The sequence below is a fragment of the Artemia franciscana genome, chromosome 2 (genome assembly GCF_032884065.1).
Source record: "Artemia franciscana chromosome 2, ASM3288406v1, whole genome shotgun sequence".
NCBI lineage: Eukaryota > Metazoa > Arthropoda > Branchiopoda > Anostraca > Artemiidae > Artemia > Artemia franciscana.
Window position 1 is genome coordinate 51,684,770 of NC_088864.1, and position 19,415 is coordinate 51,704,184.

The 19,415-nt window shown below is 34.5% G+C and overlaps 1 protein-coding gene across 1 annotated transcript in view; it reads right to left on the reverse strand.

The window, feature by feature from the left end:
- LOC136043411 (mitochondrial carrier homolog 2-like) overlaps nt 1-17,970 on the reverse strand; it is a 72,589-nt gene extending 54,619 nt beyond the window's left edge. Inside the window, exons 1-2 of the mRNA XM_065728322.1 lie at nt 17,789-17,970; nt 4,115-4,199 (exon numbers count right to left, since the gene is read on the reverse strand). Of these exons, the coding sequence (XP_065584394.1) occupies nt 4,115-4,199; nt 17,789-17,938 (235 nt within the window). The 5' untranslated portion in view covers nt 17,939-17,970. The remainder of the gene's footprint in view (nt 1-4,114; nt 4,200-17,788) is intronic.
- Nucleotides 17,971-19,415: the final 1,445 nt, after the last annotated feature.

Consider the following 19,415-nt stretch of genomic DNA (forward strand, 5'->3'; position numbering starts at 1 on the left):
ATACGCCTGCCAAATCTCATCGTCCTAGCTTACCTGGAAGTGCCTAAAGTAGCAAAACCGGGACCAACAGACTGACAGACCGAATATATATATATATATATATATATATATATATATATATATATATATATATATATATATATATATATATATATATATATATATATATATATATATATATATATATATATATATATATCTATATATATAAAAATAAGTTGTCTGTCTGTGGATGTGTGGATGGATCAGGTGACGTCATGTTTGTCCGCATATGACGTCTGAATTATTTCACACTAATACAAAAGAAGAAAAAAATTAAAAAAGGTAAAAACTACAAAAAAAACTAAAAAGAAAAAAAAACTAAAAAAGCTAAAAAACTAAAAAAACTAAAAAAAGGTAAAAATCTAATAACTAAAAAAAAACTGAAAAAAATAAAAAAAGGCAAAAACTACAAAAAAAATAAAAACTAATAAAAAAACTAAAAAAGCTAAAAAACTAAAAAAACTAAAAAAAACTAAAAAAAGGTAAAAAACTAAAAAAAAACTAGGGACACAGGGAATATAAATGACGACCGGGACACAGGGACACAACTACAATGGGGACGCCGGGGGGCACAGGGGGATATAAATGACGACCGGGACACCGGGACACAAGGAATATAAATGACGCCCGGGACACTCAAAGAGAAATCACAGACTGGAACACCGGGACACAAATGACGACCGGGACACAGGGAATATAAATGACGACCGGGACACAGGGACATAACTACAAAGGGGACGCCGGGGTGCACAGGGGGATATATAAATGACGATGGTGACTCAGGGAATGGTCGATTAGCAATCACCATCAACAAAGCTCAAGGGCAATCATTATATATATATATATATATATATATATATATATATATATATATATATATATATATATATATATATATATATATATATATATATATATATATATATATATATATATATATATATATCTATATTCACAGGTGGGACATAGGGACACAACTACAATGGCGCGTAACTAATATGGCGCGTAACGACTTACGCGCGCAGGGGGGCTTGGGGGGGGCGCGAAGCGCCCCCACCAACTAGGTGTTGGGGTGGCGCGAAGCGCCACCCCAACAGCTAGTATATATATATATATTACATTCAAGAGTATATTTCAGAAATGGTAGACTCGTTACACTTGTTGGAATCATGCTAACAATTTAATTAGGTATGAATAGACCCAAAGAGGTTTTCTTGGGCTCATATTTTGTCAAAGATCATCCCCTATCCCCAGCTTTACTTAAATGGGGACACAATGAATCTCACCAACTCATGACAATTCTGAAGTTATCTAAGTAATGGTCCTAAATGATTAAATGTTAAAAATAAAAATAATTTATAGTCCAGGAACACAGTTTGATCCTCAGGAAGTTCATGGGAGGGTAGAGAGAAAAAGACTTTGAGTAGATTGGGATGGAAGAAAAGCGTGCGTATCTGTGTCGGCCTCAGGCGGCTCGGTGCTGTGGTGAGTAATTAGTATTAGTAGTAGGAATAGTTTTTTTCCTTACCAAAACTGATATTTAAGAATTAACAATATTGCTGATTACAAATATCGGACTAATATTGCAATCAAAAAATCAAACATAAAAATACCACTATATGTTCTAAAGGAGCGTTGAATTTTCACAATAATTACTATTTAAGGATTCCTGACGATGTTCAATGAGACTGTACTTGAAACATATAGGCAATAAGTCATTACTCAACTGCTCAAACCATGACCACTAATACACTATCTTTTAATACTAATTAAACAGTAAATGATACTATCAAAAAATTTATCCACCAACATTACACATGTTAGCATTTATAAGAAACATAGCAATTTTTTCAAATTCATGAAGTCTTTCTTTTTTTTAAAGTGAAAAAATGACGCACTGTCCAAAGTTACAGAAATTTTAATTTTGAAATCAATATATAAGTAGTGTCCCTTACACAGAAACTGATGGAGTCATATTTCAGTGTACTATTGGAGTTGCTAAGCCCTCATATCCCTTGCCCAGATACTAATGAAGCCCTATCCCAGTGCACTATTGGAGGTAATAGCCCCTTGTATCCACATATACTCCTCGCAGAGCCATAACATTTCCTGGAAACATCACTTGCCAGGTTTATTTCCTTGGTGAAACAAAATAACAGATACTATGACAGCTCATACAATTACATTATCTCAGCATCTGGTGATAAGAACATTCTTGGAAATATCACTTTGAATGTCAAATGTTTGATATAAAAAAAATGGGGATTGGTCTATTTTATTATCTAATGATAAATTTAGTTTGATCAAGAAAAATATCTAATAAAAGGAATTTTGATGAGGACAATAATATACAAGAGCTGTGTAATCTATATATTTTTTGTTGTATGTTCAGTGGACAGGACTGTTTTTCATACAGTTTTGGCTTATCAAAAGGCATTTATATTCCCTTTAGTTACCAAATTGTATGTATATCATCTTTAGTTTTTAAAAACATCCCTCCCTACTAGCCATTCTTGAGCTATTGAATTCAATGCATGGACTATTTTGAACCTGGATCTTCAGGGGATGGTAAAGAACAATATACAAACTACAAAAGAGCATTTAATGAATTGTATGGGTTTGTGTATCAAATATAATCATCAGCTTTAAAAAACATCCCTCCATACTAGCAACATTTAGGCTATTGAATTCAGTCTGTGGAATATTTTGAGCCTGTAGCTTCAAGGGATGGTAAAAAAACAATTTCAAAACAAAAAGAGCATTTACCAAATTGTTTGTGTTTTTTATATCATAGGCCTATATAATCATGAGTTTTAAAAAATACTCCTCCCTACTAGCTATTCTTGAACTATCGAATTTAATTCCTGAAATAATATTTTTGGACCTTGACCTTCAGGAGACAGGACTGATATGAAAACTAAAAACCACATAAACACTGCCTTTGGGTGGTTTACTGCCTTAGCCTGGAAACCACCATAACCACCAAACCACCATAAAATTCGCCGAGGCGAATTTTATTTATTTTTGATTCTGAACATTCTTTTTTTGGGGCTTGGATTTTTCAAACTTGGAATCGTTTTTTGGGACTTTGGGAATTATTATGGGACTTACTTTGGCTTAGATTTTTCTTGGAACAAAATTTTTTTTAACCAAAATTTTTTTTGACTCGGAATTTTTTGACATAGAATTACTGTGGGACTTCAATTTTGGACATTCAGTCAGCAATTAACACAGTCATAATTTAACAACTTGTTGAGTTTATTGTACTCTAAAGTGCTTTCATTAAATTTGTGGTACACAGTTAGCAAATAAACAGTCAGAATTTAAAACCGTCAGAATTCCCAAACTAGCTGAGTTTATTATGATAAAAAAAATGCTTTCATTAAATTTGTGTTACTCTGTCAGCGCTTAAAAAACTTGGAATTTACCAATTAGCTGAATTTGTAGTGCTCTTGTGCTGAAAAGGGCTCTCATTAAATTTTTTATATTCAGTCAGCAACTAAGACACTTGTGAATTACCAACTAGACGAGTTTGTTATACTCAACAGTGCTTTCATTATTTTTTATTTTTTTGTTACTCAACCAGCAACCAAAACAAATTTTTATTACTCAGTCAGCAACTAAAACACTTGGAATTTATCAACTAGCTGAGTTTGGTATACAAAAAAGTGCTTTTATTAGTTTTTTGCACTCTGAACTAACTTATCTTCATTACAGGTAGAATACCAAACAAGAAAAGATTGCAGGAACACTGTATTTCCAAGTTTATCTTTGCAATAATTTCCAGTAAACAAAGAGCAGCAAAATCAATAATTATAGGACCAAGTCTCACTTTAGGTTCCAACCTTGTCACAAGTGCTATATCAGCTCTTGGCTCTTGTTTTTACTTGTTTTCAGCTTCAATTTTAGCCTATTCTTTCATCAGGAAAACTAGATTTTTCGGTCAGTGAACTATAAAAGCTATGCTCAAAGAAGTGTGCAAAACCATTTGAGATTCAATTTTAGTAGCATTAGAATCTTTGCATAGAGAGGAGGGATGTCATTGAGAAGCAAATATATGAGTTATTCTTACTGTATTCAGCTAAGTTGGGATAAAAAAGCATTACATGTCCTAAAAGGGATCTTCCTGACACTGGCTCTAAGGGCTCACATCCAATCTGAAAAGAAAAATGTGAAAATAAACAAAATTACATACAAGTTTAAATTTCAGAGGAGATAGTGACTTTCTTATCACACACATCACAAGCACTAAAGTATCTGAAACAATATCCCCTCTCCTTATCTTTAGTGGATTACCCTAAGGTGTTCTACTAACCCCCTCCTTTTTTAGCTATTAATTTAAAAAAGTGTTTCCACAAGACGAGTTTTTAAAAGAAAGGCAAAGAGCTCTATTAAGATGAAAATAGCAAAAATGAAGTCAAATTATCTTCCAAGCCTAAGTCTACCATAAATAGATATCAATAAATAAATGAAACTCAAAACGAACAGAAATAACACCAAATAGCCAACTCAAACTCAAAATAATCAAAAATTAACATGAGCAGGGCTGACAACCTCAATACCTTCTAAAGACCAGAGGACAATTTGTACTTTACTGAAAAAAAAACAACAAATAAATGACCATGGATTGTTAGTTAAATTGAGATATACTGACATTTCTTTGTCAAGGTTTTGATAATTTTTCATTCATGAAAGTAAGAAAGGTGAAAACATTTCAAATGGATTTTATTTTCAGTAAAGTGACAACTTCTGTTTGTTTTGAGTTTCATTTATTTATTCATAGTGATTTGTGGTAGTTATATGCTAAGAAAAATATTTGTTTTATTTTTGCTCATTCTTGGCTTAATGGAGCTCTTTACTTTTCTTGGAAAAACTTGTACTGGGGAAAAAGTTAATCAACATCTGTTTGTGTTTTATTGACATAGTCTTTTTCATTAAAAAAAACATGGTATATCTTTAAGGTTTCAAATAGTTCGTGGTAACGAACTGTAGTAAGGAGCAACCTGGCTCAATAGTAAATGAAACTCTAAAAAACAGAATTTTGATGGCAAAATATACATCAAAAGAATCAGATTTTCATGCTGATTTTAAATATGCAAGTTTCATCAAATTTAGTCTTTGTCATCAGAAGTTACGAGCCTTAAAAAATTTGCCTTATTTTAGAAAATAGGTGAAAACACCCCCTAAAAGTCACATAATCTTAACGAAAATCACACCATCGCATTCGGCGTATCAGAGAACCCGATAGCAAAATTTTCAAGCTCCTATCTACAAAAACGAGGAATTTCGTATTTTTTGCCAGAAGACAAATCACGGGTGCGTGTTTATTTGTTTGTTTCTTCTATTTATTTTTTTTCCTTTCCCAAGGGGTCATCGTATCGACCAAGTGGTCCTAGAATGTCGCAAGTCAACAGTCAACTAGAATTTCTCCAAAGTCAACAGATCAAAATTTTGAGATAGCCATTTTGTTCTGCATAGTCAAAAACTGTAATAACTATGTCTTTGGGAATGACTTACTCCCCCACAGTCCCTGACAGGGGGGCTGCAAGTTACAAACTTCGACCAGTGTTTACATATAATAATGGTTATTGGGAAATGTACAGTCGTTTTCAGGGGATTTTTTTGGTTTTGGGGGTGGGTTTGAAGGGAGGGGGCTATGTGGGAGGATCTTTCCTTGGAGAAAACATGTCATGGGGGAACAGAAATTCAATGAAAAGGGCACAGGATTTTCTAAAAATTACTATAAAAAAAATGAAAAAATAAACATGGAAAAGTTTTTTCAATTGAAAGGAAAGGGTAGCATTGAAACTTAAAACGAACAGAGATTATTAAGCATATGAGGGGTTCTAAAAATACTTTAGCATAAAGAGCGAGGTATTTAGGAGGAGATAAATACCTCACTCTTTATGCTATAATATTTTTAGTAATTTCAACTATTTATTCTACGGCCTCTCTGATTCAGGGGTCATTCTTAAAGGATTGGGACAAAACTTACGATTTAGTGTAAAGAATAAGACATTAACGAGGGTACAAACCCCCTCATATACATAATAAAAATTTAAGAATATAAAATTTTGTTAAGTAAGTTAATTCTTAAGTTACGTATATTTTTTACTAATAAAAAAATCGTTAAAAATTAAAATTTATAGTTGCCTTTTTATGTAACCAAAAATTGCATAGCAACTAGGCCTCCTTTCCCATCCCTTATTTCTCAAAATTGTCTGATCAAAACTAAGAGAAAGCCATTTAGCCAAAAAAAAGAATTAATATGCAAATTTCACTTTAATAATTTATGTGTGGAGAACCAAAATCAAACATGCATTAATTCAAAAACGTTCAGAAATTACATAAAAAAACTAGTTTTTTTAACTGAAAGTAAGGAGCGACATTAAAACTTAAAACGAACAGAAATTACTCCGCATATGTAATGGGTTGTCCCCTCCGCAATCCCTCACTCTTTACGCTAAAGTTTGATTCTTTGCCACAATTTTGCTTTTTAAAACAATTAAAAGCTTTAGCGTAAAGAGCGAGGGATTGCGGAGAAGACAACCCATTTCATATACGGAGTAATTTCTGTTCGTTTTAAGTTTTAATGTCGCTCCTTACTTTCAGTTAAAAAAACTAGTTTTTTTTAAATGTAATCTTCTATAAAAATTCATATTATGGTTGGCTATTTATATGTTGGAGAAACTTTTCAACAGATTTTAATCATGACACAGACAGTATTTTGTAATTTAAAGTTTTTGAAGTTGACATGAAAAATAAAACTTAACATCATTCCCAAAAGATTCTATCTATGCTCTTTGACAACTTGAAAACTATTATATTCTTTTTATTTATTTGAATTGTAAGAGCAGAAGTAGTAATAGTAGCATCCCCAAAAATTTTAAAGCATAAAGGGCTAAGGAGGTTGACATGCCTAATATCCCTAAAGACATAGTTGCTGAACCATTTTACTATGCTGAACAAAATGGGTATCTCAATTTTGACTGGATGTGTTTGGGAAATGAATTGGCTTGAGAAAAGGGCTGTTGGCCCTCCAATCTCTTGTTACTCTTAAAAAGGGCACCAGAAACTTGCGCTGTAATTAGATTTCAAGGGGGCGGTACTTCTCCTTCATATATCTATTGAAAACATCTTAGACAAATAAAAACAAAGTGAAAACAATTTAAATCTATTTTGTTTTCAGTGAAGTGCGAATTATGCTCTGGTCTTGAGAAGGCATGGGGTTGTCAGCTCTAATCATGTTATTTATTGCTTGTTTTGAATTTGACTTGGTTATTTACTATATCATTTAAATAAACAAAACACATTTAAAGTGTTAACTTTTTTAATTTTAATAAATAAATAATTATTAATATTTTAAGAAACATATATATCAGTATATTTAAATTGAATTGACAATCCATAGCAATTTTCATTGCAGGTATAGTACAAATTATATTCTGGTCAAACAGTTCGTGGTAACGAACAGTAGTAAGGAGCGACCCGGCTCAATAGTAAACGAAACTCTAAAAAACAGATGCTAAAAATTTCGATGAAGAAAGATTTCGATGCTAAAAGATATATCAAAAGAATCGGATTTTTATGCTGATTTTAAATATATAAGTTTCACCAAATTTAGTCTTTGTCATCAAAAGTTAAGAGCCTGAGAAAATTTGCCTTATTTTAGAAAATAGGGGGTAACACCCCCTAAAAGTCATAGGATCTTAACGAAAATCGCACCATCGGATTCAGCGTATCAGAGAACCCTATAGAAAAAATTTCAAGGTCCAATCTACAAAAATGTGGAATTTCGTATTTTTTGCCAGAAGACAAATCACGGGTGCGTGTTTATTTGTTTTTTTTTCCCAGGGGTCATCGTATCGACCAAGTGGTCCTAGAGTGTTGCAAGAGTGCTCATTCTAACGGAAATGAAAAGTTCTAGTGCCCTTTTTAAATGACCAAAAAAATTGGAGGGCACCTAGGCCCCCTCCCACGCTCATTTTTTTACCAAAGTCAACGGATCAAAATTTTGAGATAGCCATTTTATTCCGCATAGTCTAAAACCATAATAACTATGTCTTTGGGGATGACTTACCCCCCACAGTCCCTGGGGGAGGGGCTGCAAGTTACAAACTTTGGCCAATGTTTACATACAGTAATGGTTACTGGGAAGTGTACCGACGTTATCAGGGGGATTTTTGGTTTGGGTGTGGGGTTCAGGGGAGGGGGCTATATGGGAGGATCTTTCCTTGGAGGAATATTTCATGGGGGCAGAGAAATTCAATGAAAAGGGCGCAGGACTTTCTAACATTACTATAAAAAAAAATATATAAACATGAAAAAGTTTTTTCAATCGAAAGTAACGAGAAGCATTAAATCTTAAAACGAACAGAGATTATTACGCATATGAGGGGTTCTAAAAATACTTTAGCAAAAGAGCGAGGTATTTAGGAGGAGATAAATACTTCGCTCTTTATGCTAAAAATTTTTTAAGTAATTTCAACTATTTATTCTACGGCCTTTCTGATTCTGTGGTCATTCTTAAAGAATTGGGACAAAACAAGATTCAGTGTGAAGAGCGAGGTATTAACGAGGGGGCCAACCCCCTCATATATATAATCAAAAATATAAGAATATAAAAGTTTGTTACGTAAGTTAATTCTTAAGTTGCGTATTTTTTTTTACTAATAAAAACGTTCGTTAAAAATTAAAAGATCTAGTTGCCTTTTTAAGTAACCGAAAAATTGGAGGACAACTAGGCCTCCTTCCCCACCCCTTATTTCTCAAAATCGTCTGATCAAAACTAAGAGAAAGCCATTTAGCCAAAAAAAAAGAATTAATATGCAAATTTCATTTTAATAATTTATGTACGGAGAGCCAAAATCAGACATGCATTAATTCAAAAACTTTCAGAAATTAAATAAACAAAACAAGTTTTTTGAAATGAAAGTAAGGAGCGACATTAAAACTTAAAACGAGCAGAAATTACTCCGTATATGAAAGGGGTTTTTCCTCCTCGACGCCCCGCTCCTTGCGCTAAAGTTTGATTCTTCCTCGCAACTCTACTTTTTAAAACAATAAAAAACTTTAGCGTAAGGAGCGGGGCGTCGAGGAAAAAAAACCCCTTTCATATACGGAGTAATTTCTGTTCGTTTTAAGTTTTAATGTCGCTCCTTACTTTCATTTCAAAAAACTTGTTTTTTTTATTTAATCTTGAGAAGGCGTGGGAGTTATCAAAGACATAATTTCCGGACTTTTCAACAACACTGAACAAAATGGTTATCTCAAAATTTTGATTTTATGTGTTTTTGGAATTGAATGGTATGCAGAGAAAAGAGACAGGTTATCCTCCAATCACTTTCGCCTAATAAATAGGGCAGTAGCCCTTTCTTTTTCCAAATTGAATGAGTATTCTTGAAATTTTCTACAACAACATCTGGCCATCTCAAAATGCATTGCGGGAAAATACAAAGTTTCAGGGGTGGGGATATCACCCTGGCTAATCATGATAAAAATAAAATTGTGAAGAAAGGATGAAACAAGGACAGAATACACCCAGTAAAAAACATTTTAAAAAAATAACTGTTTATTGTCCTTGTTTTATCCTTTCTTTGTGATTTTATGTTTTAATCTTAAAAATGGCAGCGCCATTTTGATTACAAATCACCCCCCCCCCTCCTTCCCTCTCCGAAGTTTATGCAATCAGCCTTTATGCCCCCAGAACATAACTTACCTTGTCCTGGGGACTGTGGGGGGTCATCCTCAAAGACTTAAATTCCAGTCCTTTCAGTTGCATTCAACAAAATGACTATCTCAAAATTTGGATGTGTTTAGAGAAATGGTGGACAAGGGAGGGTGGTTAATTTCCCTCCAATCACTTTTGAGTATTAAAAAGGGTACTAACCCTTTTGATTTCCAATCAAATGATTTGTTTTCAAAGTTTCTACAACAACAAATGGCCATCTCCAAATTTCTATCCAATGCATTGCAGGATAATATGAGGTTAAGATGGCACTACAACTTCCAACTAGGAATCCAATAAGCCCTCTACAAAATTTGTACAATCAATTCTTTTATACAAAATACTTTTACTAAATAATGATTTTTGAAAAAGGGGAAGAACCTAGCAATTTTAGGAAAATCCTAAATAAACTACTGCATAGGAAAAGTGATAAGAGTAAGTTTGGTAATTATCAAGACATTAGTCTGGTCTCTGTAGGTAACAAATACTTAGTAATATGATACTTTTTAGACTAAGATTTTTTATATACCAAGTGATAAGAGAAGAACAGTGCAGTTTTAGAAAAGGTAGAGGATGTACCAACCAAACTTCCAACCTTAGGTTAATAATTGAGGAGAGCCTGAGTTATCAAACACATTTGGTCCTCAGTTGTGGTCTTCGAAGTTATCTTTTTTGGTCTTCAGTTTTATAGATTATGATCATGCGTTCAACTCTGTTGATGGAAGAGCTTTAGTGAAGGTATTATCCTTGTATAGTATACCAGACAAACATATTAAAGTGATTAGTGCTATGTACAAGAATAATACTTCTGTGGTTAAGGTAGGAAATGAGGTTAGCAGCTTGTTTAATATCAAATTGGGAGTTAAGCAAGGTTGTGTTTTATCCCCCTTAATATGGATCAATTTTATAGACTTTGCCTTAAGGAGCACAAGAAAGGCAATTTCAGAACATGGAATCAACTGGGAAGGAAAAACATCTGTCCTAAATGAATGTTTGAGCAAAATGAATGAGCTTTAATAGGTTTTGCAAGTTTGGTGTGCTAGAATGGGTTTAAAAATTAATGTTAATAAGACAAGGTCACTAAGGCTAGAAATATGACAAGATGAAAAGGTGAAAATGGGTAGTAAAAAGATTAATTAGGTGAACAGCTTCACTTCCCTTGCCAGTATTATTAGAAAAAACAGTGGGAGCACTAACTACGTTAAAAGTAAACTACCCATGGCTCAGGGTGTTTTTTTTTTAAGTTGAAAAAAGTTTGAAAAGTTAGGAAGATAAATTTGTTAACCAAAATTAGAATGTTGGAAGCTAAAGAGATGATAGTAATCAAATATGGTTCTGAAGCACAAGCACTCCAAAAACTAGATGAAAATTTGCAAAATGTTTTCCACAGATATTGCCAATGGATTGTTCTGGGTAGCCAGCTGACTGACCATGTTTCAAACAATCAACATTAAAAAATACAGTTCAATCCCACTTTCAAGAGCTGTAATGAGATAAAGGTTGACTTGTCCAGGACACATTCTGGAAATGAAAGATTGCCATAGATAGTTCTTGTTGGCCAACCATCCAGGGCTAAATGGAAAGCAGGTTGTCTGTAGTTGGGATATGAGGATGTTATAAAGAAGATTTAAGGGAGATTGGAAGTTCAATGGAGGGTATAAAGAGGAAAAGAGGAAGGCTTTGAATAGATTGGGATTGAGGAGAGTTTGCAGCTGTGCTGGCCTCAGGTGCCTTGGTGTTGTGGTGAGTTGTTGGCAGCAGTAGCAGTAAAACCATTAATTTTGTTCAAGTTCTGTTGGTAACACTAGGGTATACTAGAAATACTTGATAGCATAAACTCAAATTATATTCTCTCATGAATCTTTCAAAAAAGAAGTACATGACGACATTGCTAGCATAATGTCAACTGACAACAAGGGCCTCAAAGAGATTCACAAGGAACTTGCCACAAAATGCAATGTTATCAAGGTAGAAGCGATCGTTGACTTGGCAATGACTGCACAAGTGACAGAGCTTGTACCAGATGGACTAGATGAACACCTACACCACACAGTCAGAAGCAAGCAAGACAGGCAGCAATAAAAACTCAACATCAGCAGATACAGAATTCCAATCCAAGCAAGTGACAAAGACTTCCTTGCCAAATATTTCCAGGATACCTACAAAATAGCAACCAAAGCTTTCACTGTGAAGAGATTACCAGCCTAAGCCCTCACGGCTGGGCAACCACTGCAACACCCACCAGTCTTATTCGTAGTAGCCAGCTCTACTGAAAAGCAGCTTATCCTGGATGCATCCTACCAGCACAAATTGACACTAGAGCAACAGTTTCAACGAAGGTTGCAACACCAGAAAAACCCTGCTGGAAAAGATGAAGAAGAGACTGGCATGCAGAGAAACAGACCTAGTGATTAAAAAAAGAAAAATCACAAAAATGGGCAAACACAAGCAATTCTGATAGCAAGCTGCTTGAGCATGGAAAAATAGCCATTATCTCCTACCATTTCAGCCCCCCTGTAAATAGTTTATATGTGAGTAATAATAACAATGTAACAGCAAACTTCTGTGAAAGTAAAAAATAGTGAATTAACAGTTAGGTCCCCATACCCCTCTACATTGTCCCTCAATAGCTGCTCTGCGTACCTCAGCTGTAATCCAGCCACTTCAACTGTAAGTGAGAATAATAGTGTTTATAACCAAAAGTTGCCCAGACACACCCAAAAACTTGTAAACATTGTGACAGCAAACATTGATGTTATCACCAACAAGATGCCAGAACTGGTAACACGGCTCAAACTAAGTCAGATAGATATTGAAGCTCTGTCAGAAATTTGCCCTAGGAATTCCAGATTTCAACTGACAGAAGACTCAATTTGCCCCACTGGATGCAACATCTTCAGCAATCTGTCCAATCCAAACTGCAGAAGAGGAGTTGCTATTCTGACTTTCAAGGAATTCCAGGGAAGAGAAATTTCTGTCCCAAATTCTTACTTACCTTGGGTTGAAGTCACTTGGGTATCTCTGTCCCTATCTAACAAAATGTTTGTCCTAGGTTAAATTTCCAGGAGCCCCAGTAGTCATGCCAGCTGTCCTCTGAACAAAGAATTGCTGAAATGACACAATTCATACTATCCAACTTTCCAAAGGCAACTTTGCTTATGACAGGGGACTTCAACCTTCCAAGCTTGTTCTGGAGAGATGGCCAAGGTATGACCAGGTCAAGCCTAGAACAAAACCCATGAGTTTAAGTCCTTACTGATAATTTTCTGTACCAAACAGTAACCGTGCCCACAAGAACGTGTCTGGGACAAAATCCTTCAACACTTGAGCTAGTCATAACCAATGACCCAGAAAAGGTGATCAGGACACAGACTCTCAGACCAATTGGCTCAAGTGTTCACATGCCAGTCCTCTAATCTATACAACTCAACTCCAAACCATCAAAATATACTAAGCAATCCTTTACTAATTACAAGATGATGGTGTAAGAGCTGATAGATGCCAATCTGGAAACTCTGATCTCAGATGATGTGGAGGCTTCATGGCTAACCCTAAAAAATACCCTACTAGAGAGCCAAGCCAAACATACCAGCATGACATGGAAAAAGAAACCAAAAACTCTACCTTTCCTCCCCCAAAAATCAAGAAACTATGCAATAGGAAGAAAAAACTTTGGGAGAAGTTTGTGAAACAAAAAATTACAACAGTATACAAAAATTACAAAATTGCCAGGAAACTCCTCAGAAAGAAATGCAGAAACTCACTGCAAACTACAAAGAACATCTGGCCACAAATGTCAAGAAAAGCCCTAAGTTATTCTGGAAACATATCTCCCTGTGTAAACCAGGCAGACACTCAGTACCAGACCTGGAAAATAACAGCTCAGTCTCTTCCTGTGCCTCCAAAAAAGCTAACCTTCTGAATCAGAAGTTTGCCTCAGAGCTTTCTAAGGATGACCTCCAATCAGCCTCCCTCCAGCAGAACAGGGTCACACTCCCTTCCCAATGTTACACTCACCAGTCAAACTCAATGAAGTAACCAAACAGCTTAAGGAGCTTGGTGCCAACAAATTGACTGGACATGATGGTCTGAGTCCACAACTGCTGAAGGAACTAAGACCTGCTTTATCAGCACCCCTGGTAAAACTATTTAACTGGAAGGTTTGATACAAACCTTCTTGAGTCTTACAGTCTTGTAACTGACCTACAAGAAAAAAAGGAGTACCAGTGGATATAATCCTGCTGGATCTAGCCAAAGCTTTTGACAAAGTTTGTCACCACTACCTCATTCACAGGCTACACACCCTGTCTCTTAGTCCAAAAGTGATCAGTTAGATCAAGGATTTTCTGAGGGACAGAACACAGCAAGTGAAAGTGACCACAGGAGCAAATAGTCACACACTCTCTGATGAAGTCAAAGTCACCAGCAGGGTCCCCCAGAGCAGCATTCCTGGGCCCTACCCTGTTCAATATATATATATATGTAAATAAGCTAGCCCTTATCACCAGTAAAAAAACAAAACAAAAAAAAAACACTTTTTATGAAGACAATTCAAAACTCACAGATCCTGTCAACATCCCTTCTCCCCTCCAATCCCTCCAAACTGATCTCAACCACATGTGCTCCTGGGTCAAAAAATGGTTGCTGGAATTCAACACTGAAAAATGCAAGGTCATACACTTTGGACACAACAACCCCAACCAACCTTCTGACCCAAAACCCTGGGAGTCACCATATACTAGAGCATGTTCAGGAGGAGAGAGACCTTGGAGTTGTTGTAGACTACCAGTTGAAATCAGCTCCCACTCACAGAAGATCTCAGCCAATGTTAGCAGAGCCCTAGGTATCATTAAATACAGCATTACCAGCAGAAGTAGAAATGTAATCACCAAGCTCTACAAAGGACTGGTAAGATTGTGTTTGGAGGTGGGGACCATCCTAGCTACCCCTTGATTCAAAAGGACAAGGTAGTTCTTGAGCAAATCCAACAAACGGCTGCTAAGCTGATTACTGGTGTGGAAAACAAGCCCTACAGTGAACAGCTGAGGGAACTCAACCTCCCCTCTTTAGTCTACAGATGGAAATGTGGGGACATGATCCAGGTACACAAATTCCTCTCTACCAATCAAGAAAATGAGCTCCTGGAGATTGACCCATCCTACATAACTGGAGGACACCCAAAACATATCTGCAAACTTCATGCAAGGACTGGTGTAAGATAAAGCTTGTTTTTGAACTGGATTATGAACCTCTGGAACAGCCTCAAGGAGAACACTTTCTGCTGAATCAACAGATGTATTCAAACCCTGTATGGATGCTGATTGGAGTGAAAAACCATGGATATTTGACTGGGATGCATAAGAATCTAATAAACCATGTATGCAACTGTCATCACAAGGAGTGATTCAAAAGTGACTCCAAGCTGTGATTTATGGTAATTTTTACAGTAATAGGCCACTTTGACTGGTGTGTTATTGACATTTTATTTTTCATCCTGAGAGATTGGGAATCCCCAACTTTGGCCACAATATCTAGGGTAGGTTTGAGAATAGCAAAGCATTTGAGCATGGGACACACTTATAAATACTGAATAAGCAGCTTAAGGTTACAAGTAACCTCAGAACCCAAGACTTGACTAATTTTGGTGTTATTCAACCTTCTCGGATTGGCAAGTGAACTGAAATTGATTTTTTTTTTTTTTAGATTTATTTCATTAACAAAAAAAGTGGTTATAAGTACAACCAAGGAGAAAAGACAGAAGGGATGCTCAGATTGACAGGTAATAAAAGCAGCCTTTTATCTGTCTTAGTCAGCAAGTTGTCAGTTAGATCCTTTGTAAGTGCTATGGGTGCTGCTAAAGGAACACAGTTTGACTATTCAGGCTACAACCATGACATTCAGAGAGAGCACAAAATTTGGAATTTATTAGTACTATTTTTATCCTTCACAAGTGATCAACCACAAAACATTCAAGCCATGTCTATATTCAGTATTTACTGGAAAACTGGGATAAAACATTAGACTGTGCAGACTGCTACTGCAGTTCTATTTTTCTGTTTCTAAGGTATAATAAATTTGAAAATTAAGCCATGGGCCTTTATAAAGCAGCTAGTAAAAACTCTCAAAATGGCCAAATGAAGAAACTTTCTTTACTAATTGAAGTTTGGAAGGACAGATTTGATGACCTACAGAAAAATAGGACCTAAAATTCAAACTTATATGGCCATATTAGAGGAATTATTAAGGAGAAATAATTTCTTATCACAAACAAAAGCTGTGGAGATTAATTTCACAAGGCAGTAGTTGAGAGACTACCATAATAGAATACAGCCTCCCCCCCCCCAAAAAAAAAATTAATTTAAGAGAATAATGTCAATGTGTCAAAACTAGTAAATTGTTATAATCATACTTCAAACATATCCCTTGTACTACCTGAGCCTTCTAACCAGGGAGGCTGTGTTCTGATAGTTTTGTACAAATGTACCAGAACAAATATTGCAGACCATTTTATAACTAGACTGTCTAGGGACAATGTTAAATGGGTGATTTCTTACATAGGAAATGCTTTTAGAGAGAGTGAAAATTTTAAGTTGTTAGTGCACAAATTGTTGGAGAATGGGTGTTTTGAGTACTAGGAATCTGGTGCAGCATGTAAGAATGGGCACAGCCCAATAGGAGGTTGTTCTTTGATGATTCTTTGAGTTTATATTACTTTTTCTTTTTTAATTAGTAAGCTAAGCTATTACCATAATTATTTCACAGTTCATATAAATGACTTACCAATAAAGTGAATATACCACTTGATGCCTTTTATAAGTTCTTTACAAATATAATAATAAATTTTATTGCAAATTAATGCACTTTTTGAGCTTATAAAAATGACAAAATTATATGTAGTTAGGTCAAAAAGTGCTTAAATTTGAATTTTCAATAGAGCCAATTATTACATTTGTAAATAACATAAAAAAGCATCAAATGGTATGTTCACTTTATTGGTAAGCCAATTATACAAACTATGATGTATTTACAACTATTATATTTTTTTAAATCTTTAATTGATTCTTTTAATTACTTGTGCATTTTGTTTTCTTTTGTTCTTTGTTAACATGGCTCTATGGAGCTTTTTATGTTAAACAGACATACACATAAAACATGTGAATTTTTAGAGTTCAGGATAATACACTCAATTATCACTATAGTGTACTCTGTAGTTGGGTTGTTTTAGAAGTACTCTATTGTAGATTTTAGTTTGGATGTGATAAGCTATTTCTGTGGTTAGAGTGCTAGTCAGAGATGGATTTTTGGTGAAATTCTAGTTTATTAACTTTTGACTATCTCAAAAATGGGTTAGGTTAGGAAAATGAAACTTTCAGGGATGGGTCTAAAGGCTAAAGTAGGCCTATGTCTAGGGAAGGTATTTTGAAATACCCACCTCCACTCCTTCTTCCTCTAGAGGGCCCTGAAATTTGCCTACATGACAGGTTACCTATTGTTACCTATTGAAATTTTGACAAAACAACACTTTACCTTAATTTTCAGTTACCAGTTGCTTTTTCTCTGCCTTTAGTTGTGAAAATACAATTCCTGTTATCTGAGTAAAATTCTGAGCCATATCAATGTTTTTTTTCAAAATTTAGGAAATGTGTTTCAATTTCTTTAAAACCTTATAGGCTAAATTGGGATTGAGCAAAGTTGTGAAGCTGGAAAACATTTTGTTATACTTTATTCAAGCAGAAGATATATTTTGCAACGTTTCACTCATAAAACACACATATTTTTCAAGGTCATCAAAGGTTAGGACCCTCTAGAGGGAAAAGGAGTAGAGTTAGGTACTTCAAAATACCTTCCTGGGACATAGTCTAGCCTTTAGACCCCTTCCTGAAAGTTTCATTTTCCTAACCTAACCCCTTCCTGACAGAGCCATAAGTCAATAAACCAAAATTTTACCATTTTTTCTTATACTATGTTATTCCAGAAGAATAAACTTCAGACAAAATAGCTTGGCCTAAAGGGACCTACCTGAATTAAAATTTTAGCATATTCAAAAGGATATATAATGGCTCTAGCCAATCCTCTATCTAGGATAGTTGGCACAGTGATATTATTCTTTTTAGTTTTATTATTGCTCCCATTCCAAAATTTGCTCCAAAAGCGGCCGTTGTTCTCCATTTTTTCGCTTTTTCTTTCCTTTCTTCTTTAAGGGTATCTGTCAGTGTTTCCACTGTCTCATTTTTTAAATCTCTAATAAAAATCTGAAAAATCCCTAGCTATTAACGTATAGCCAGGATGGTCCCCACCTCCAAACACAATCTTACCAGTCCTTTGTAGAGCTTGGGGATTACATTTCTACTTCTGCTGGTAATGCTGTATTTAATGATGCCTAGGGCTCTGCTAACATTGGCTGAGATCTTCTGTGAGTGGGAGCTGATTTCAACTGGTAGTCTACAACAACTCCAAGGTCTCTCTCCTCCTGAACATGCTCTAGTATATGGTGACTCCCATGGTTTTGGGTCAGAAGGAACTGTTGGTTGGGTTTGTTGTGTCCAAAGTGTATGACCTTGCATTTTTCAGTGTTGGATTCCAGCAATCATTTTTTGACCCAGGAGCACATGTGGTTGAGATCAGTTTGGAGGGATTGGAGGGAAGAAGGGATGTTGACAGGATCTGTGAGTTTTGAATTGTCTTCATAAAAAGTGTTTTTTGTTTTGTTTTGTTTTTTTACTGGTGATAAGGGCTAGCTTATCTATATCTATATATATAAAAATAAGTTGTCTGTGTGTGGATCTGTGGATGGATCAGGTGACGTCACCTGAAAAACTGGATCAGGTGACGTCAAAACTGAAAAAACTAAAAAAAGGCAAAAACTACAAAAAAAAACTAAAAACTAATAAAAAAAATAAAAAAGCTAAAAAACTAAAAAAACTAAAAAAAGGCAAAAACTACAAAAAAAACTAAAAACTAATAAAAAAGCTAAAAAACTAAAAAAACTAAAAAAGGCAAAAACTACAAAAAAAACTAAAAACTAATAAAAAAAATAAAAAGCTAAAAAACTAAAAAAACTAAAAAAACTAAAAAAAGGTAAAAAACTAAAAAAACTAAAAACTAAAAAAAACTAAAAAAAAAGGAAAAAACTGAAAAATAAGCTAAAATAAAGGTAAAAACCAATAAAAAACTAAAAAAAAAACTGAAAAAACTAAAAAAAGGCAAAAACTACAAAAAAAACTAAAAACTAATAAAAAAAGTAAAAAAGCTAAAAAACTAAAAAAACCAAAAAAACTAAAAAAAGGTAAAAAACAAAAAAAAATAAAAAATAAAAAAAAAACTAAAAAAAAGGAAAAAACTGAAAAATAAGCTAAAATAAAGGTAAAAACCAATAAAAAACTAAAAAGAAAAAAAGGAAAAAACTAAAAAAAAATTTCATCTAAAAAACTAAAAAAAACTAAAAAAGGTAAAAACTAAAAGAACTAAAAAAGAAAAAAATAAATGACGACACTCAAAGAGAAAGCGACCAGGACAAAAGGAATGTTCGATTAGTAATCAACAAAGCACCGGGACACAGGGAGTATAAATGAAAAAAGCTAAAAAACTAAAAAAACTAAAAAAAAGGCAAAAACTACAAAAAAAACTAAAAACTAATAAAAAAAAT